This window comes from Alligator mississippiensis, chromosome 2, assembly GCF_030867095.1.
Source record: "Alligator mississippiensis isolate rAllMis1 chromosome 2, rAllMis1, whole genome shotgun sequence".
In the NCBI taxonomy this organism is placed as follows: Eukaryota; Metazoa; Chordata; order Crocodylia; family Alligatoridae; genus Alligator; species Alligator mississippiensis.
The window spans coordinates 59,716,179-59,737,706 of NC_081825.1; the positions used below are offsets into that span (position 1 = coordinate 59,716,179).

Below are 21,528 nucleotides of genomic sequence, written 5' to 3' on the forward strand. Positions count from 1 at the left end.
CCAGCGAGCAAGATAAGCGTGGGGGGAACCGACCTCGTCCCCCAGCCGCGGTGCGGATGAGCCCAGGCGCGAGGGGAGGTCCGCGCCTCCGCAGCTCGTTTCCCGCTCGGAGTGCGCATCTGACTGCGGATCAAAGAGAAATTCCCAGAAGCCACTTCCTGCCGCCGCTCCTGCACATGCTGCTCAGCTGCATCGGGGCAGGGAGGCGTTTCTTTGAGACTGGCAACGGCGGGGAAGGGTGCCGCGCCTCCCGAGCATGGCCTGAGCCAGGCGTCCCTTGCCCCGAACTGGGCTGCCGCTCCTGGCCTCGCGGGGCATTCACGGCTGCATGGATCCAGATGGAGTGGCTGTGTGTCCCCCGGTGCAAGACAGAAGCAGGGGAGCCCCCCCCTGCCCCTTTCCCGCCTGCCCCCGCCACCCCGCAGGGCCCACGCGAGAGATCGCGGTGTGTGGCGAGCAGAGGCACGAAGACGGGCGGGTGCGCAGGGAACCGGGTGCCCCGTGCTCCCAGGGCCTGTGTGCTGCAAATGCCTGAGCAGGGGTTGCCATAATTAAAAGCAGGCCTCCGCCAAGCAAGACAAAGGCTCCCTCCCTGCGACGGCATCTGGAGAAGCCCGAAGGAACGGACTCTTCGCCCGCCTTGTGTCCTCAGCTACTTAACCCGAGTCCATCGCACCCTCGGGAGAGGCAGGAAAGGGGTCATTACTTCCAGCAAATTGTTTCTTCTCCCGAGGCCAATAGCGCTGCAGGGGCGAGGGGGGCAGGTTGAGGCTCCCGGCCCGGCCCAATAAACAGCCGCGCGTTGCAGACTGTAATGAGCAGCCCCAGAGAGGCGGAAGCGCGGTTCCTCCCAGCAGAGCTCCCCCCTTCTCCCCAGGGAGCCAGGCCCGCTCCCCACAGCAGCCCTGGAGCCTCCCTCCCAGCTGGGCCTTGCAGTCAGCGCGCGGGGAAGGGCTGAGGTGTCAACACCAGGCTCTGTCTTGTTTCAGCTGGGACTGGTTGGAGATGTGGAGCTCGCATCTGCGTGCCACATAAACAGCCCTCCCTCCCCCCAGCACAGCGCCGTATGCTTCAGGCTGCCTGTTCTGGAAGAGCCTGAAAAGGGAGCCCTGTAACAGCTTGGGATAGAAGAGACCCGCTTGGCCCCACTGTCACATACAGTCTCAGGGTTGGCAGGGACCTCAAGGGTTGCCCAGCCCCACCCCCTTCCCAGATGTTCCTAAACCATCCCACTGAAGTGCTTGCTTTTGCACCCAGAGCCCAGGCACTCGGGTTTGTCCCACGCAAACACAAGCAGCTCAGGTGCCTCCTGCCTTGCCTAGCTGCCCTTCGCTGGGGTTGGGAGAAGACAACTGGTCACGGAAGCCATCTGGGAAACAGCGCACACAGGAATACATCTTGCTGAAGCATCTAGCTTAGGAGAGAGCTGTTTGTTTTAAGACATCATCCTTAAGAGCTGCTGGCTCTGGCAAAGCCACAACCACCAAGCTTTTCTGGAAGAAAAGTGGTAAAACTATCCAGATGTGGGGTGCCGTGTAAGGCAGGGCTTCTTAGCCCACCAGGTTCCCCCCGCCCCCCCTCCAACCCCTTCCCCCAAGCCAGACCCCCGCACACGGGCCACCCCCGGGGTGCTGGCATGTGACAGTGGTATGGAGTGCCACCTTCTCCACCGCCAGCACCGCGACAGGATCCGTTTGCAAAGCCTGTTTCTGAACTCAGGAAGGAGGAGGCTGGAGGGGGCTGGGACGTGAGCACAGTGGGGTCTCTCTCCCAGCAAATGGCCAAGAGTCAGCTGTGCTGGGAACTGGGGAGAGCGGGGCTCTCCACCCGAAGGCACATCTGGTGTGCATCTCCCTTTGCTCTCTGCCCGGCAGATACCTCGGGAGGTACAAAAATAAACACGCAGCCTTGTAAACGCGGAGATTTCTCGCCCTGTTTCCAAGCGCGGGACCACACAGGACAGCGTTGCTCCTCTCTCCGTGCAATAATCTCGTCGGATCTTACAACAACAGCATGGAGAGGGCTCCTGGCTCTCCCCCCCGGCGAAGCCCTGCAGGGTGATTGACACAGAGGGGCCTGGAGACAGCTCCCCCGGTTAATTAATGAGGTGACTCGGGACTGGAGATAAAGGGCTGCTAATGTCATCACTTTTCAGGTACCAATCCCTGCGCTGGGCCAGGAGCAGAGGCAGGAAAGGTCGAGTGATTAACAATTGCTCCCGCTCCCCAAGCATGTTCGCGCCGGGCCCGGTCAGCCGAGACGAGGGCAGCCCTGCTGCTGTCCCGGCCCGGGGCTGGGGACCATGCCCGGAGCGTGCGTCCCGCCGGGGATGGAGGCCTGCGAGGCAGCCACCTCCCCAGACCAACACGGCTACAACCTACACCTCCCCAGACCTGCACTCCAAGGAGGTTCGCTTTGTTGTTCAGCCCTGTGATCTGATCTCCCACATGGAAGCCTTTAGCGATTGTTTGTTAATGATCATGACAAAGGCATTATTCAAATTAGGCAGGTAATTACAACCAGAAGGAGCTTTTTTTTGTTTTCTTTTTTGTTTTTTTTTTCCTCTTCTGCTTCATTTTTTTTGTTTGTCCTAGAATGGGTCTCCCGTCACATCTGATCACGAAAGTACTCCATCAAAGGTCCCTTTACAGCGTCACTCGGCCTATCCGTGCACAAATCAAGGCAACGAAAGTGAAGCCAGCCTGCAAACCCACTCCACGCTAGCTCCTGGCAGCCCCTGACTGATACCCTAACTTTGTTTCAAAATTTGAAGTCCATTTGCATTTCAAACATCTTAAAGCACCTTTCGATTTCCTGAGAGCCTTGTCTCCTCATTCTCTCTCTCGTCACCACCACTTTAAACGATCAAACTTATGTATTTATTTACCTGTCAGGTAAAAAATTGCAAGATGAGTGTACCCTCCACTGCCCCTTACCCTTACTTCCAATCCATGGGAGCCTGTTATTTATTTACAAGCATTACGGTATCCTGTTAGCATTCCGAACAAGGGGCTGTTCATATATCTGCTTCCAATGATTTCCTGAAGGAACATGTGGAAGCAATAGTGAGGTTGTGCACTCACTCAAGCTGAAGATGTATTAAGGCTGCAGAAGGCTGCAGGCAATGTGATCAACTGAGCCCAGGCAGGGGGGACCCTGCCAGCCCAGCCACGGGGACTCGGCTGGCCCATGCTTTCGCTGCCTGCCTTTCACAGCCTTCCTCATTTCCCTTCGGGGGCATTTTCGCTTCAGAGACTAATTCTCCTTAGTCTGGGAGAGATGGAGCCTCTGGAGCCTGCTGCTTGACTTTGAGAACAAAGTTTTGCTTAGAAAGGAAGGGAAGGGGGATGCACGCAGGCACTACGCGGGGGAAGGGGAAAGCAGGCAGAGGATGCAGACAAGAAGAGGGGGAACCACTGTAACCTCCTCTTCTTCGAGAACCCCCTTCCCAGCGCCCAGGCGCGTCCGGCCCGGTGCCCTACGCGTCCCGAGAGGGGCCAGTCGGACGCGTCTCAGCCTCCTTTCCTGAGGCTGCAGTGCCCCCTCTCCCACGACCGCTGCAAAGACACCGCACGGAAAAGAGCCCGTCTCACTCCCCCAGCACAGATACCCCTCGGCGCTCACCACCCCTCCCTGTCTCCAGCACGCAGCAACAATCAGCAAGGCAGAGATACTTTTATCTCCCGCCGGGTGATCAAAGCCCTGTCCAGAAAGCCGGATTCACAAGATCAATTCAAAATTGTGGAGACGTCGTCTAGACAGGGTTCCCCGATCTCGTGCCGAGACCATCCCAAGCCTCCCGGTTGTCGGAAAGCAGCGGGCTTTTTGTTGTTGTTGTTGTTGGGTTTTTTTCCCTAGCGTTACCTTTCGCGGTTTCTTTCATTCATAACTATTGCTCACTCGGCTGCGGCTCAGTGCCTGCTGCTTCTGGCTAAGACGCTGCCATGCGGCTTTGTGCGCTGAGCCCTGAGCCCAGTCGGGTCGAAAAGACGGCGTGACATTCATTTCCAGCTCAGCTTTTCATCCCGAGACTTACATGGGGAGGATGGACACACGTCCGGGCATCTGGCACACCTTCCCCGAGTGCGTGGCCGAGGAGGAGAGCTCGTTCATGACACGGGGAACACTTGGGGCTTTAAAGAAACTTTGTTTCCCCCTCCCTGCAGTGCACAGCTCTCCTCGCCCCCTCCCCCCCCATACACGCTCCCTTGCCATATGGCTAAACTCCCCCCCCTTTGCCCCCCCGGCCCAGTCCGGGGCTGGTGGAGTCTGCAGGCGGCGAGTGGCTCCCCTGCTTGCACAAGAGCCCCCCCCCCGCACGCAGGCTGCAGGCGGCGGGGCCGCAGGCGCGGGGCGCGGGAGGGCGGCTCTTATTCTGAAGGGGCCGGAGGGGAGGGGAGGGGGGGCTTCGTTTCCTGACAGCTATTTACTTAAAGCAAATGATTAGTTTTGGAAGGATGGACTCGAGCGCTGGATCAATGACGAGGCGCGGTTTCTGAGCCCGTCCCAGTCGGATCTAGGGGGAGGAGGAGAAGCCACCAAGGACGTGGAAGGATTTGGGACTCCGCGCGTAGGGCTGGCGGCGCGGGTCCGCGGAGCCAGGAGCAGGTACGGGCTGGGTGGGACGGTCCCCCATCGCCTCGCCTTCTCCAGGGGCCGCTTGGGAGCAGGGGGAGGCGAAGCACAGCAGTCCCTTCCGATGCAGGCCATCAAGTCGCGGGGGGTGTGGGGGACAGAGCCAGCGGTTGTGCAGTCCCTGGGGCGGCTCACCTGGGAGCGCCGGGGAGGCGGCGAGGGCACATCTCAGCTCCCGGGGAGCTGCTGGGAGGGGGCGGGCGGCAGGATGGAGACCGGGGCGGGAGCGGGGATCTGCGCAGGGACGGGGATTGCCCCGCGCTGCGGGCGGCCGCGGTGGAGCGGCAGAGACTGGCGGACACACGTCGCGGCTCCCGGGGAGCTGGGTCGGGCTCGGGGGGCCGGGACAAGCGACCGCGGGGCATAGCCTGGCTGCTACTCCCGGTGCCCTCCGCAGCAGGACCAAATGGTCCCGATCTCTGGGTACGGCGGCCCCTCAGACCTGCCCCCACAGCTCCGGGGGCCCCGCAGCCTCGTCCCTCCCGGGCCGGCGTCGGCGCGGATGCGGTCAGGACCCCTCGGCAGGGTCCGGGGAGAGCGAGGAAATGGCTCCTGGGGTTGCGGCGGCGTTGCTCAGCCCCGGGGGGCTCCGGCAGCGCCAGACCCCGGCCCCCGCGGCGCGGCTCCTCCCGCCGGCCCGGGATCCCTTGGGGCTCGTCCCCGCCCGGCCAGCGCGGGCAGCAGCCGCGGCGCCCAGCGGGCAGAGCCACGTCCCCGGGGCGGGGGCGGCCACGGGCGGCTCCGGGCACTCGCTCGGCTCCCGGCCGCGCCGTCGCCCCGAGGGATCCTTCCCGCTCCCCCCGGCCCCGCCCGGGCTCCCCCCAGGGCACAGACGAGGCGGACCCCTGCCCTCTGCTCCGTGGGGCAGCCGAGCCCTGCCCGGGGAAGAGGGCAATCCGAGCCTGGACAGCATTTCAGTCCCCAGGGAGGAAATAATAGCGGGTCCTCCTCTCCTCTCCTCTCCTCTCCTCTCCTCTCCTTCTTTCTTTTCTTTTTCTGGCTAACCCGCATAAAAAAATGTTGCTTCAATTTGGCAAGGGCTCCCCTATTGTTTCCTAGGAAAACAACTCCGAGGCTGGATGTTGCTATTGCTGCTGGACGCCCCCCCCCCCCCCCCTCTCGGATCATCCCCCCACGCTTTCCCCGCTTCGGGACACCAGCGCCTGCCAGGGCTTCACTTCCCAAGGGCCAGTCCGTGCTCTGGAGACATTCAAAAACCCAGGACAGGGGCTTTGAAGGGGTGAATGTCAACACCCTCCTCCCCCTCCCAGCTGCCCGGCTTCGTAACATCCAGAGGTGGAGGAGCCCCCATGCCCGTGCCTTCCCGAGCTGAGCCGTCCCGGGGCAGACCCCCACCTCCCAGCTGCTCACTTCGGGTCCTTGTTGCAGGCAGACCAGGGTGGAGAGCAGCCCCTCGGGTGCTTCCCATTCACGGCCGGCGCTGCTCTTTCTTTAAGCTGCCTAAGCTTTCTGCGTGATTTCGGCCGCACCCCATTCAACATCGAGAGACCCCGCTGGTTTCGTCCCATTTCCTCCCCCAGATCCGGTCCGGTCCGGTCCACATGTGCGAGTGGCTCTGGGCGGGGAAGAAACTATTTGGCCCCTGACTTGTGACCTCGCTGCCCAGCGCCCGGATCCCGCCCAGGGGGTCATCTCATCTCAAAGAAGGACCCCCCGGAAGGATCCGTGAGCGAAGGGATCCCGCATCTGGTTGTCTCCGCGGTGGGAGGCTGAGCCACCCCCCCGGGCTGTGCGTTTCCCAGGGGGTCCTAAGAGCAAAGTCAGGCTCCCTGGTGCAGGCCGAGGGGCTGGAGGTGGCTGGAGCAGGCTCTCGGCTGAGGCGGCTCCCGAGGGCAGGCGGGGGGCAGAGCTGCCGAGGCGGCTGCTGCCCGTGTGATGTGGCGGGGCGGAGAGGAGAGGAGAGGAGAGGCTGCCGGGTGCCAGACAGCGGTTTCCCAAGGGCAAGGCAGCGGCGGAGTCTCCCTCGGGCCGGCCGGAGCGCGGGCTGTGCTGCCCCCTGGCCGCCGCAGGAGGGAGCCGCCAGCCGCTCCCCGGAGCCTGCAGCTGGTTTCATTCGGCGGCTGCGCCGCGGGCTCTGCCGGGCTCGCCCCACGCGGCTCGCTCCTCGCGGGCCGGATCCTGTGCCCTTGCTGCGGTGAGGCTGAACCTGGCCCCGGCTTCATTTCAGTGGAGCTGACGGGAGCACTGCGCCGTAGTGATGACGAGGAATCAAGCCTGTGGCTCTTGTCCCAACTCATGCATATGCAACCAGTCTTAGGGCTTCGAGCCTGCCACAGCATCTGCCAGCACAGCTCCCCCGGGGCACCAGTGCTGAATCCCGGAGAAGAAGATTCCCTCAGAGTTTCCTACCAAGCCAGTGGGAAGAAGCACAGAGCCTGACCAGACAGGAGGTCAGAAATCAAAGCCTGCAAGGTTCATATTTTGTCTGAATCCCAATGATAGGGTTTTTCAAAATGATCATAAAATCATAGAGCATTAGGGCTGGAAGGGCCCTCCAGAGGTCACCTAGTGCAACCCCCCTGCCTCAGGCCGGATCATCGCTATCCCAACCACCCTATACCCTCCATAATCTAAACTACTTAAGAAGACCGTCAGCCCTGACACAACACAGACCTAACAAAATCTGATCTAGAAGCAGAAAATTCTTTTCCAACGAGTTTCCTTGCTCTGCATGTTGGACATGCCCCCAGACAAACAATGGCTTCAACAAAGAGAATTTTTCTCCAAAACTTGGAAACAGTTTTAAGAAAAATTACAACTACACAAAAATTTAGGATTTAGCAACCCAAACAACACTGGGCTCCCCCTCCCTAGTCAGTTTACTTTAAAATCATGCTCCTGATGCTGAAATTACAACAGCACAGGAGGGTGCAAAAATCTGTGGGCACTTATTTGATTGTGGGGTTGTGAGCAAGTTTGCTATCATTTGTGGTCTCCTGTCTAGGCTCTAACGAGATCTTTGCACAGGTTTTGGTACCAAGGAAAGCAGGAATTAATTAAGTACATTTTAAATCGTATTTTTTATGTCTCTTGGTCTGCAGTCCAAGACTAGGGTTTGAATGTGTCTTATGCTTTTGAGTACTTTGAGGGGAAGACATTTGTTTCAGCTCTTTCAAAGATCATAGCAGGATTTTTCAACAGTTGCCTCACTGGTACCCACAAGAATTAAAAGAGCCAGCAAAAGCATTCCCTCTCCCCCAAATTTCCGTGCTTAGCCATTTTGTTGAGTTTTCTCCATCTTTTTAAACATTTGGACCCCGATCCTGCAGCAATTCCACGAGGGGAAACCCTTATTCTTGAACAAGCTCTTTGAAGTCATTGGAGCCCTGCTTGGGCACATGGGACTTGTTCCATGCGTGAGATCACAGAATCAAGGCATTTGACTTGTAAACACTTTGGGACTCTCCACTGTGTAGCTTGTACAGGGCTGTGCACAATGTCAGAATGTCGTACAGTTAGATCTGATAGCTAATTATGCTTCTCTGGTATAGAAGAAATATTTAAATCATCCTAGAGGTAATTCTTTGTAAAGATGTATCGGAGCAAACCTCCCTTTAGGGGAAAAATTGAAACCCAATGTATGCTTTACTCTGTAAGGCTGCATTTTAAGGGGATAGATGGATAACTTTTTCTTGCTCATTCCTTTCCTCTCTGCTTTCAACAAAAACTCCAGAGCCTGCTTTTGTTCATTGTATGGAAGGCTCTGCTTTCCCTTATGTTCTCATAAGGAAAGGAGCCAACCACCAAGAAAAGTTTCAGGTGGCCCTGTCCTCATGTTTAAATCAACCTAACAAAATATACCATTTTCATTAAATGATTTCCTTTTGTTGGGCTTGCCTGAACTTTTCCTGGAAAAGATCAGAGCTTCCTGAGGGAGGCCAGACTTACAGTCTGGGGAGACCTATATTAAAGTATCCACCCTTTTCATAGTTAGGATTATATTTCCAAGACCTGAAGAGATAACAGAATTTGGGGTACCAACCTCTGACCCTTTATTCATATCACTAGTCTTCAGAGGTACTGCTCACCCAAACGAGCAAACAAATGATTGCAAGACCATTTTGTTGGGTTTTTTTTTTCAAAAAAATAGAGCTCGTATGAAATTAAAATATAAAAAAAAAATGACGGTTTTAGCTTGATCCCTGGAGACCCAGTTCAAATTCCATCTGCTGCCTTTGAGACTAACCTTTTCCTTCTGCCAAGGAAAAGAAATTTGATTACATTAGGATGGATCAACATTGCCATCATGTGGCCAGTTGAATTAAATGCAGGTGAATAGTGTCAATGGGCAAGAGCTGTTACTATTGGTTTAATGGTGGATGTGAAATTCTACAATCCTGGTAATTTCTGTGTTTGATTTAGGACAGCAGAAAAAAAGCTCTTTTTCTTTCCATCATAGTAACATTTTCCTCATTATATGCAGAAGGGTGGACTAAGATTGTCAATTTTTTTCTATACAGTTTTTTGGCACATTTTGCTTTTCCTTACAAACCACTGTCAATGGTGGTCTGCCTGTGCTTAGCTGTAAGTTTTTGGAAGGTCAGGTACTTTCAAACAAAATGTTTTGCTTATGTTCATGTAATAATTTATTTTAATTAAAAATAAGCACTAATATTTAATTCAGACCACTTCAAAATCAAAATTTCTGAACAAGTTAAATTTCTGCTTTACTCAACACCTCTTGCTTTTACCTAGACGCTGGCAAACTATTATTTTGACATTTGGGCCAGGTCTTGTATTTCTTGCATGCTCCCAAACTCCTGTTAGATGCTTAAGGAATGAAGGATCAGACCAGATATGCATATGTGTTAGTGATGTTGGGTCAGAACCTCAGCTTCTTTGGCTCTAGAGACTTTAGTGGTACGTGTTACTCCAATTTACAGTAGCTGGTGATCTGGTCCCTGGGGTGTATTAGGAGGAACTAGACTTGCTATGTTTACTGAAGATTGCTAGACAAAAATAGTTGAAGAGCATGGAGGACAGTGATGGGTTCATTTTTTCTGTTGCCCTGGGGTGAGGCTTAAAATGTTGCGCATCTAGCAAAAACTAAATCATTAGATTCTGACCAACATGCTGCCTAAAGTATGGGCACTGAATTAAGTAAACAGGCAAAATGAGCATAAGCCAGAACATGTGGGTGCAGCTTTCTGGTCCTCTGTGCACCTTCACAAGATGCAGAACATTAAGTCAAATTCTACATGGAATCAGACTTATGTGATGTAGCATCACCCATTTGTCCCTAGTCTCTCTCTGACAGTTGCTCTGGGCCTTGTCCTCCAATTAATATCATTGATGGAAATGATCAGTCATGAGGTCTTAAAGAGCAACCAGTCTGTCAAAGGACATCTAGGAAATCTGTACATTTTAAATTCCTCACAGTAGATTAAGCCACTCTGCTCCAATTGGTTTTTGTGGTAGTTGAGCTCTTTGGCTAAAGCTCACGCAGTACTTTGGAAGTATATTGTGTTGTCACCTAAATGTACATGGGTATTTATAGGGCCTTATTCACTATTAACTTATACCAGTTTCACATCTGTAAACTCCATTGATTTTAGTTGAAATTACACCTCATTTATGTGAGATGAGAATCACGTCCATATTATTACTGGTTGCACTGAATAGTCTATAAAAGTGAAGGCAAGAGATCCTTCTATCTGAAAGGCAGAAGGAAACCTGGTAGGCAATGTGAGTATCACTGTCTCAAGAATCCTGAACACTTAGGAATCAAATCAGTAGGGCAAACTATGGGATTTTTTAAGGATGTACAGTAGGTCACTATCTAAAGAAATACAGGACGTACATGTGATAAAAATGAGTAAGAAGGCTGAAACCGGAGGACTTCTTTGATGTCCCAGAGTCTGTTATCAGTGAGAGGCAGATACATAAACACATGACCATTATTACTAATTGCAAAATCAGCCTAAATGGCTTGTCTCTGTTGGAATTCTGTCTGCTGAATTTCTGAAGCTGCTGCACATGTTTTTGTAGCTGGTAGTGTGTAAATCTTAGTGTTGCCATGACACCATTCAAATCCTTCACTTGATACCAAACACATTTTGCTCTGCCTTATATGTTTTATTCCACATGTTGCAAGAGAAAGGAGGGTCAAACTCATCTTTCATAAAGAAATTTTTCCTGGTATTCTGTAATAATTTTATTAAAAGGTGTAGGTGACATATTCTTAATATCTGGACGTGTTTACATGCTTTCCTTTCCCAAAACCAACTGTTCTGTATTAATTGCATGAATTGAAGATACCCCAAATCTTTAAGAACTGATCCCAAGCACAGTGCATTATCATTCTTTTATTCACGTCTAAGTGGCCTGTGCTCTCCAGTAGAAGTCCATTGGTACAGCTCTTATTCAACTTATACCCACTTTGGGCCAGAATGGATTCCTGTTGAAGCTAATAATAAAATTTCTGTTTGTAGTAACTGCAGGATTTACCTTTGAAAATCTGCTGATGGTTCAATTACTGTAAACTGAAATGTTATAATATGGCATGTAGTTAGATGGCTATTTGTTTCAGTTTTATGGCAATTTGCTTTGTATATCTGAAAGAAGCAAAGATATAAATCATTGTCCTTCATACGGCTTGGGAAAAGAAGTACTTTATGAATGCTAGTCTTGAGCTCCCTCCTGCGTTTTACTGGAGAATCTCAACATATGTTTTAAACAGAATGTCTTTCGATCAAGGTAATTCTGATTGGATGAAACAAACACATTAATTAACAATTAAAAATATGGAATATTAAGATAACTGGATGATGGTACTTTTAACTGTTAAAATTACATTCAATATACTTTTCCTCTCAAAAATCCAATCAAAGGACCAAATCTTGCTGTCAGTTACACTAGTGTAAATACACTGCTACCCCGTCGACTTCTGTGGCATTTTCCTATATGTGCAGTGATGTTCTTATGATGTCAAATCTGAAAACTTGTTGAAGTTTCAGGCACTTGGAATTTAGCAAGAAGAGTTCAGTGACCTGCAGGATTGGACCATGGCTGTAGAATTTGGCCCAAAATGTCTGGATCATTTTTATGGGAGGGCTCTGAAGGGACTCTTGTTTTAATGGAATCAGAATCTCTGTAAGTAAATATTTTTGAATTTATTTCAATCTGTTTACTAACTTTATTTTTTCCTTTATTCTTTTTTAGTTTTCTGCAATCATGGGTACTTTCCCAAGATTACTCCTGGGCCTGGGATGTATCCTAACAGGTAATATTCCCAAATCCCTGAGGTTTCTTAATTATTATTTCTTTATAAATCTGTGCTTAAATCAGTATTCAATAGTGGATTCCTCAAACTATTCTTTTCAATGTCATCTGTGGCAATAAACATCAAATGATCAGTTAATCTGCTATAAGTTCCATTTTTTTCTCACTTTCAATATGGTAAAACTAGACAAGAACAAATCCCAAGAATGAAATAAAATCTGTTGACAGGACAGTATTCATAGAACCATAGCCTGGTGTCTTGTGTCAAGGCCAAGTAAATGGATGGGATTCCCAGAAGCTCTAGGGTTGTCAGAGAAATGAAATCTACCATGCACTTACTGCTGTAGCCTTAGGGCTGTGGTGCTCTCTAGCTCCCTCAAGTAGGTGGATTGTGTGATTGCCAATGCACCAGCCATCCCATGTTTTTCACAACAGATTTCCTCGAGCAGCATGGTGCAGACTCCCTGAGTGGGCTTCTTGATTCTTTTCACTCGGCAGCACATAACCAGACCAGCTGCACTGTCTATCAGGTCTTCCATATCTGCAAAAGGAATGGGGGGGGGGGGAGACAATATTTGGTGCCAGGTTCTGAGAACAAAATAGCCAGTAGATCCAAATAATATATATAAAAGCGTCCATGCTTGTTTTGTTACCAAACAAGTATGCATAGCTGGTTTATTTTACAGAGCCTACCATTTTACTCTGGGCTCAGTTTTCAGTTGCATGAAGTCTGCTTTGTGCTTGTCTCTTGGCAGTCATAAACAGTGTATCTCACTCCTTGATGATTTCTCCAGGTGTTCTAGAATTGTAGGTGTGACTGCTCATACTTATACTGGGAATTAGATTGGCTTTTGGCCAGGCCAAGCACAATGTCTGTGAATCAGAAAATCTGGTGCTGTAAATGCAGATTACATATTAAAAAGCACTTCAGTTACAATATCCTATTTAACGAGTTACAATATTTGACTACAAACCTTCCTCACGTTTTAACTTGAAGTGGGTCTGAGCCACAACACTTGGTTTTGGGTCTCTGCCTAGCAGAAACAAAAACTAGTAGTAAAGTTTTGTTTATGGATCTAAAATAAAATGCTCCCCAAATTTGGGTCTGTTTGGATCTGGGATTTTGGAAGCACCGTCTCTAATTTCAATTCTGTCTTTAACATCTTGACACAAGTAGGACTGAACTAAAATAAATTGTATTTAATCTCCTCAGAGTTTCAAAGAGATGTTTTTTTGCCTTCTGTAGAGAAATGCTGTGATTTTTCAAAAAGGGCTCATTTCCAGGGGAAGCCACATAACTGAATCATTCATGAAAATTATTACAATACAGACAGATTGTTCATTCTTTTCCACAGCTCTGTGGTGAGAATGTCCTGCCTAGTAACATGTTGCTTTTTACTTTCCCAGGACCATGGCTAACATTTTGCCAGCTTCCATTGCCAACTATATTTCCAAATAAAAATGAAATGGTTGTGCAGTTGAATTCCTCTTTCACCCTGAAATGCTCTGGGGACAGCGAAGTGAGCTGGCAATACCCTATGGCTGAAGAAAACCAGAAAATAGACATTAGACTTGAAGAGAACAACAGTGGCCTCTTTGTGACTGTGCTTGAAGTAGGAGATGCCTCAGCTGCTCTTACTGGATTATACACTTGTTATTACAATCATACCCAAGTGGAGGATGGTGAAGTAGAGGGGACGGATATTTACATCTATGTACCTGGTGAGTGGATTATGCCATGTTTCCACTGAAAAATTCACCTGGATTGCTGTAACTTGTATATTGAGAAAGATATTGATAGTACGTTGATTGTTGTTGGTACTTTGGCAGCAAGGTGACATGAAATACTATCAGGGGCCATTTTTAACATTTAAATTATAAGCAACCTCTTTGCTTGGACTAGGTATATTAGAACACAAGACTTATTATGTTAGATCAGACTAAAGGTTCATCTGGCCAGGTATCCTGATTAGTAAGAACATTTTGCTGTATTGAAACACATGCTTGAGAAAAGTTTAAAAAGAGAAATGGCACCACTGGACGGTCTTGTGAGAGACAAACAATGTTATGTTTCCATTTATAATTTCCTACAGTGCTTTGCAATTTTTATAGCTTTTTTACAGTATACTGCTTTCCCTGTCTCTAAACTGCCTTTCCTGCACAGTGGAAAATCTACTGGATCCACTGCCCCTCACTTCCTACCCCCCTTATAAATCTCAGGGAATATCACTCCACCTATTAACTTCCCCCGCCCTTTTAAAAGTGCCCACCATTATCCCCACCCACATACTCTGGTAAGATGGGTTGTCCCAGGAAGGTCTTCTATTCACTAGTCTTCTAAGGCTAGGGTCAAAATCTCACTCTCTCTTTTTTGTTGTTGTTGTATTTTTCATGGTTATAATAGCTCACAAACTGAGCTATAATTGATTAATACAAGAGCCCATGAAATCTAAGTTCTTTACATCCAAAACTTTTGATACCTTTGAATTTTTATATGGGGGTTGGGTAGGGAATCAGTGGGAAGAAACATGGGGCTATAAGTAAATGTAAGGATACATCTTTTTCATACTTCATTGGGAATCTTTGTAGAGTATTATAGAGGATCCCAGGGATCTACTAGGATGCAGGGGTTTTGTGACAGCATTAAAGGGACAAAAGACCACACTGGTAGAATTACTGTGTTTGTTCGTGGGTAAGTAGGCTATCAGGGCAGTACAGAAAAATGGGAAGAGGTTGAAATTCACCCCACAACACTTGAACATGATTGTAAAAGAAGGAAAAATGTCTGGGGCTAAAAAGAAGATTATATAAGGAGGAATATGCAGCAAGTACTAGAGGTTTTCCGAACAGCCAAAACTTGAAGATTAATTTTGCAAAGGTAGCTGAGTATCCATAGATTATGGCTTGTGACATTGGTAACACAGGGTACCCACATGTGCCTGATGTCTGTTTCTAACTAGCATGTGTCAGAGCAGACTCAATTAATGTAAACAAAATAGCACGCTCCCGCAGCCTTAGCATTTCATATATTCAGTGTCCCTGTGCTTCAAAAGGGCTGCCATTTTGAAGCGTGGGATACTGAATACACGAGACACTGCTAGTGCTTTAATTAGAGCAGCTCCCTAAAGCCACGTTAATTAAAGCGACTCCCCCACCCCAGAGCGTGTGTAAAGACATCCATGATTTTTCCATTATTTTTCTCTATATTTACCATAACAAACTTGAAACATTAGCACTTCTTAAAACAGTTATTGAAATTTCAGTATAGTCTTTTTTCTACAAATTTTAGAATTGTAAAATTTCCCTTTCCACAGCAAACCTTCTTGATTTTGGATACAAAACCATTCTTTTTCCTGTAATAAATTATAAGACTTTCTTTATCAAGAAAAAGCCACTTCAAAGTTTCACATAGGGTATATACAGTTTTATGGCAGAAGCTTCTTTTTTCTCTATTTAAAACACTTTATTGCTGTGACTTACCAGATTGCATAGCTCTGAGGTACTTTAAAAATGGGTACAGCACTTAAAATAACCCTTGTTAAATGAGGTATTAAATTTGAAATGCTGTATTTTACAGCACTTTAGCAACCAATAGTGCTTTAAATAACTTCTGGAAGCAGGCCAAGTTTCTGGCCAGTGGAGAAGCCCCAGGAGGCTGTAGAGCGCCCCCTGCCTCCTTGTGTTTATCAGGCTCAGGGGCCTCCCCAACCAAATGTTGCACTTCTGTCATGTTTAAGAGCACTGTAACTTCATAATGCCTTAAAAATGCTCTAAATGATATTTCTGTAAAACATGCATGGAGCACTTCTGTGCACGCTCCTTATGTTGCAATTTTAATGCAGGCAGAAAAAAAACTAGGTAAATTCCCTTTTTGTATTAAATTGTATTTGGAAAATAAATATATAGAATTGGCAGAAAATTCTTATAGGCTGCATCCAGATGAGCACGGTTGTGCCGTATGTAGTGCGGCAGACACATCTGTGGTGCCACATACCGCATGTTCTGTTGCTCTGTGTGCTGCAAGGGAGCAGCCTAGATGGCTCTTTTGACCCCTGGATATCCCTACCAAAAATAAAATTGGAGCAGTGCACATGTTGGGACACACTGCCCAAAGCCAGAGCCTGGCCGGCTGGAGCTTTACTCCACTGCCAGCCAGGCTCTGCGTGGCAGGAGTGACACAGCTACAGACCTGGGAGGCCCCCCAGGCCCCAGGTAAGGTTGCTGGGACCAGTCCAGTACTGGACCCACCCTCCCCTAGCCCACCTGGGGTAACTTGCTGTGCTCCAGAGTGTGTGGGGCACAGGCATTCCCCAGGGACAACTAGCAGTGGTGCAAGGTGTGCTGCTGCTAGTTGTTCCCAGAGAACCAAATGTCCACACGTGTCTGGATACGGCCATAGAGTGCCAGTTTGGATTATTTTTATAAAGATTGCCAGTGTTCAATGTTCTAGTGTTGGAGGGTTTATACTCCCATTGTTAAAATTTACTATAACACTTGGCTCATAAGCTTGTAGTTGTACAGCAGTTGTTTATTTTGAAAATGACAGATTTTCATGATTTGAGAGCTGTAGTTTTCATTTTTTATATATTTGGGGTTTTTTTCTTTTTATGTTTTCTGATGGTTGTGGTTTATAATTTTGGAGATGACGTGATAATCTGAGTTAATGGCCCAGTAATGGGCATTTTAGCAATATATAAACAAAGTGATGTAGCTATAACTATTTTCAGATGAAATCTGGCTTTAACTAATTTAGCCAAACCCAAACTATTCAATGTCTTTGGTTTGTAATGCCATTTTAAAACAAAAATTCCTAGGGTTGTTTAGTTATATGGACTCTGATATCACAACTATAAAGGAATTAGAATAAATGGCAGTAAATGCCAAGACATTCATTCTCTTCTGCTTATTCTCCCTATTGTTTGTGGCATATATTATATGTCCAAAGTACAAGTTAATGCCTTTCAGCTTGAAAATTGGACTTTTGGATTCAAAATCTGCCCAATAGGCTTTGCTATAATTTGATTTCAGTGAGTCTATATAGAAGTATCCAAACTTAGCCTTTTATTTTTAATTCATTCCACTGAAAAGTGTGACCATTTTTACATGTCAATATTAGTGACCATCTTGTTTTTTGTCATTTAATCTAATTTTGCCAGTGAATAGCACTTTGGAGAACCTCCACCAGATGTAAATGGAAAAGAAATAGCAACCCTTACTTTTCTCCTGGTGGCCTTACACTTTCTGTTATAAATAATTCTTTGTGCTTTGTGGGCAAATGGGATCTCTGGTTACATGGCCCATCTGCTTGCAATGTCATCATTGTGAGTTTGTATCAGGTACAGCATGCTACTTTAATATCTGTTAACAGTTACCTCTGGAAAAGCAAGGAAAAACAATTTCATTCAAGATGCTTAATAGCTGCGGATCTCTCTACTCCTGTACTATGGAAGTATTAAAACAATACAATGTAAAAACACTTGTGATTTTTTTTTTACAGATCCAGATATCCCTTTTGTTCCTACGCTACAAGAGGATCAATTCATCCTAATAGAAGAAGGCGATTCCACTGTTATCCCTTGTCGTACAACTGACCCTGATGCTCAAGTAACCTTAATTAACAGTGAAGCCAAGCCCTTATATGCCTTTTATGATAGCAAGCAGGGCTTCATAGGAAATTTTCCTGCAGGCACATACACATGCAAAACAACTGTTAAAGGAGTGGAGTTCAAGTCCGATGAGTTCTTTATATATATTTTGAGAGGTAATCCCTTTTAATTTTTCATAGGAGGGGAAGTAAAAAATGGTGATCCTGATTCTTTTCTTACTTCTGTCATAAGATCCATAATTCTTTTTCATTCAGGACATGAACAGTTCATTATCTGGGTTTAGAAAGAGCTTTTTTCTTCCCCTACAGATTACATTGCATTTGAAACATCTGGCTCTGTCCGTTGATTAAGAAATGCTACTTACTAGATGTTGTATCAGTTCGTTCTGATGTAACAATTCCTATGTTCTAGTGAATAGTGGTAAATTTTCTAATAATGCCTATGTGACTTATGTACCTAAGATCCATTTTCAAAGGTAATTTAGACACTTGGGGTGCCTCTACATGTGCCATTAATGCAAAGGGATAAACTCTGGAGCTGTTTGAGCTGGAGTACATTGTTCCCAGGCACAGCATCTACACATGTGCCTGGGACAGCAGCAATTTGAGCTGGGGAAGAGCAGGCACAGGCTGGCTGCAGGCTCAGGGAGTCAGCCCTGGGCTTTGGATGGCAGTATTGGGTGGTGGAGGGGCTGGCTGGGACACAAGAGTGCTGAAAGTGTGGAGCTGCATGGCTAGGTGGCAGGCAGGAGTCTGGCCCCCTGCTGTCTGGGCTGACCAGGTGTCATTTTTGCCTGCAGTCACCATCAACACCTGCATTTTGTCATAGTCAATTACTCTGCTGTAAGATAGTACTGTACCTAACAGTACTATCTTATGGTGGGCTTAATGAATTTACTGTGCCCCAATATTGATGGATGTGTAGATGGTGAAACTTTACTGTGGACCTAATTAGTCTACTCTGCAGTAAAGTGCACGTGTAGATACACCCACGGGAGACTAAGTGTTGTTGAAAATTTTTGGAACTTAGGCTACTAAGGGATCTGCAAAGACATTTTGGTTCCTAAAGATGTAGATAGGTACTGGATAAGGTACACAGAAATTCCTGGGTTAGTTAGGGGCTCCTGTTTGCATGCTTTTTAAATCATATGAGTCACATATGTGTATGTTTAGGTGCCTATATATTTTTCAAATCTAGCCCTAAGCGTTAAAGAGTATGACTACACTGACATTACTTCAGTGTTTGCAGATCGTGTGGCTATACTTGAGAGAGCTTTAAACTAAGTGGCTCACGCACTGATAGGAGTGTAGCTTGTGGTGTGAAGCACAGTGCAGCTGCAATATAATGTGCGGTAAATACTCAGGCAGTTAAACTGCATTGAGCTCTGGGCTACCACAGCTACACTGCTATTAGTATTTGATGAGGTAACTAGTTTAAAGCTGATTTGGATGTGTCTTCTTAATCAGCAGTCACAATGTTAGTTGCTAGAGGTGCACCGATACATAGGTCTGATATTGGATCAGTACCGATATGGAGAAAATTATCCATATCGGCCTTATGGGGCCGATAATTTGGCCAATAAATGCCTGTGCTGCATGTAGCTGCAGTGCAGCAGGGAGCAGAGCCGGCAGCATGGAGAGCTGCCTCCAGCTGGTAAGTCAGAAGGGGAGGGGAAAAGAAAGGGGTGTGGGGGGGCAGATCAACGTCCCCCTGTGGTGAGGGAGAGGGCAGTGGCAGGGGCAGGCACTGCCCAACCAAGGCAGGGGGGACCCAGGATGGAGGCATGGCTTGTGGGGTGGGGATGGCTCCTGACACTGTTTGTACCCCGTGGGGGCTGGGAGGCATGTGCCTCCAGATCTGTGTGGCACGGTACAGCATGGGGCAGGTGGCAGCTGCAGGTTGGAGCTGGAGTTGGCACTATGCAGGGCTTTTCTCACTGGGGGCTGGACTCACACTGGGCTCTGGTGGCACTGCGAGGAGGCTGCAGCCACTCCAATTTCACTGCAACTCCACTCCCAGCCTTGTGTCACCACCTTCCGCCTGGCACAGCCCCAGCTGAATACCCCACCTCCACCCATGTGCCAGGCAGTGGCGCAGGGCTGGGAGCAGAGCTGCGGTGAAATTTGGAGTGGCTGCAGCCTTCTCCCAGCACTGCTGGAGCTCGCTCCGAGCCCAGCCCCAGCGAGAAAAGCTCAGTGCAGTACCAGCTCCTCAAGACAGCTGCCACCCACCCCATGCCACGCAGATCCAGGGGCACAGGCCCCCCCTGCCCCTGCCCTCCGGTGTGCAAACAGTGTTGGGAGCTGCCCCCACACCACAAGCCGCACCTCCGTTCCATGGACCCCCTCCACCCCGGCTGGGTAGTGCCTGCCCCTGGCCCCTCCTTCACCGTGGGGGTGTTGATCTGCCCCACCCATGCCCCTTCCCTCCCCCCTACCCTTCCACCACACCGGACTTACCAGCTGAAGGGAGCTGTATCAGATATCAGATCAGTATCGGCCAATATGCCTCCTTAGGTATCAGGTATTGGTATTGGCCCCCAACATCTCTATCGGTGCACCCCTAGTAGTTATAGTGTAGACAATGCCCTAAGTCACTTTTGAAAATGAAATTATTAAGGCTGCCTTGTGGTAGGAAACACCAGCCACCACAACCAAACAGCCAGAGTGCAAACCCAGCCATGGGTTTTTGATAGCTCCTCACAGCTCCACACAACAGTTGTGCTGGTAAATACGCATGTGTGCTGGCTGAGGGCAATGGGAGTTCCTACATGTGTCATGTAGCAACACATGACACACATAGGATGTGTGTGGTGCTGTGTGGTGGTAAAAGCCTTACTCTACTCAGCAGATGTGGAATAACTCTACTAGCAAAGAGGAGGATTCTGCCATTACAGAGGGGTTTATGAGGGTGAATGCCTTCAAAGTGTGGTTGGCAGAACTTGAGTAATGGCAGCATAGTCTTGTTGTGCACACTAGGCCTAAATTAGTGAGGTGCTTTTGAAAGTTTTATTATAGGTTTCTCCTTGGGTGAAATTGATGAGTGTAAAAGACTTTTAATTCTGGGGGGAATTTGTTACAAGGAATGTGTTCTATATTTGACATTTCCATTGTATTTGCTGCAATTCAGCTAGAAAGTGATAAGATTTCATATCATTTTAGTACTTTAGTACTCTGGAAATTGTTAAAAATAACCAAGAACGATTATATTCTCTTGGTGGTTACACCAATGTTAATCAGACTTGCTTCCACCGATTCACTGGAGTTATCTCTGCTTTACAATAGCACAAAAGATATTGCATTGTAAAGTTTTTTCATGTACTGCATAAGGTTTTTAAACACGGTGCACTTTCTCTCTATTTTTCCCCTCAGCTACTTCACAGCTGCCAGTTAAGATTGAAGCCCTTAAAACTGTATATAAAAAAGGCGAAACCATTGTTGTAACATGTGTGGTCTCTCACAATGAGGTTGTTAATTTAGATTGGAATTATCCAGGGAAAGTGGTAAATATTCCTTTTTTTCTTTCTGAATAATTGTGTTATCATCAATGAAGGAAAATATGAGGTTCAAAGGGTCAACTCTTCGCTGTTTGAATGAGACAGATGAACATGAAAATGAATTTTTTTAATATTATTTGGTTATCACAACTGAAAGTAAGAATCAGAAGCTAGAAGTCACTGTTAGTAAGAATTCAGAATATTCGAGGAAGAAGAGGGCTAGCTAAGAGTATGCAAACGTTTTAGAAAGATGGAGTCTGGTAATGAGGGAAGGCTGTCTCTTGGAACAAAATGGAACATTCAGGAAATGACTTGCGTAGTACCTGAACCTAAACCTCCTGCTCACATACATTTGTGAGTCTCTAAAAATTACTTTCTTAAAATCACAGGCTCAGAGGTTTTGATTTTTCTTTAAGTTAAACAGATATAAATCAGTATGAACTATTAAAATCAGTGGAGTTACACTAATCAAACCCCATTGTGAGAGGTGAACCAGTCCCAATTTTCATAGTATTTGTTCTAAAGCAAAGGTTTAGTAGAACCCCATGA

The 21,528-nt window shown here is 47.8% G+C and overlaps 1 protein-coding gene and 2 long non-coding RNA genes across 3 annotated transcripts in view; 2 read left to right on the plus strand and 1 right to left on the minus strand.

The window, feature by feature from the left end:
* The window catches only part of LOC109281589 (uncharacterized), a 64,379-nt gene extending 60,218 nt beyond the window's left edge, over positions 1–4,161 (minus strand). Inside the window, exon 1 of the long non-coding RNA XR_002088256.2 lies at positions 4,037–4,161. This is a non-coding gene — a long non-coding RNA (uncharacterized LOC109281589). The remainder of the gene's footprint in view (positions 1–4,036) is intronic.
* On the plus strand, positions 93–2,818 carry LOC132248550 (uncharacterized). The gene is made up of 2 exons (XR_009459771.1): positions 93–2,509; positions 2,595–2,818. It is a non-coding gene; the product is annotated as an uncharacterized LOC132248550 (long non-coding RNA).
* A 282-nt stretch (positions 4,162–4,443) lies between the features above and the next one.
* The window catches only part of PDGFRA (platelet derived growth factor receptor alpha), a 46,961-nt gene continuing 29,876 nt past the window's right edge, over positions 4,444–21,528 (plus strand). Inside the window, exons 1-5 of the mRNA XM_006276211.4 lie at positions 4,444–4,608; positions 11,818–11,878; positions 13,285–13,599; positions 17,375–17,638; positions 20,855–20,985. Coding sequence (XP_006276273.1) covers positions 11,830–11,878; positions 13,285–13,599; positions 17,375–17,638; positions 20,855–20,985 — 759 coding nt within the window. The 5' untranslated portion in view covers positions 4,444–4,608; positions 11,818–11,829. The remainder of the gene's footprint in view (positions 4,609–11,817; positions 11,879–13,284; positions 13,600–17,374; positions 17,639–20,854; positions 20,986–21,528) is intronic.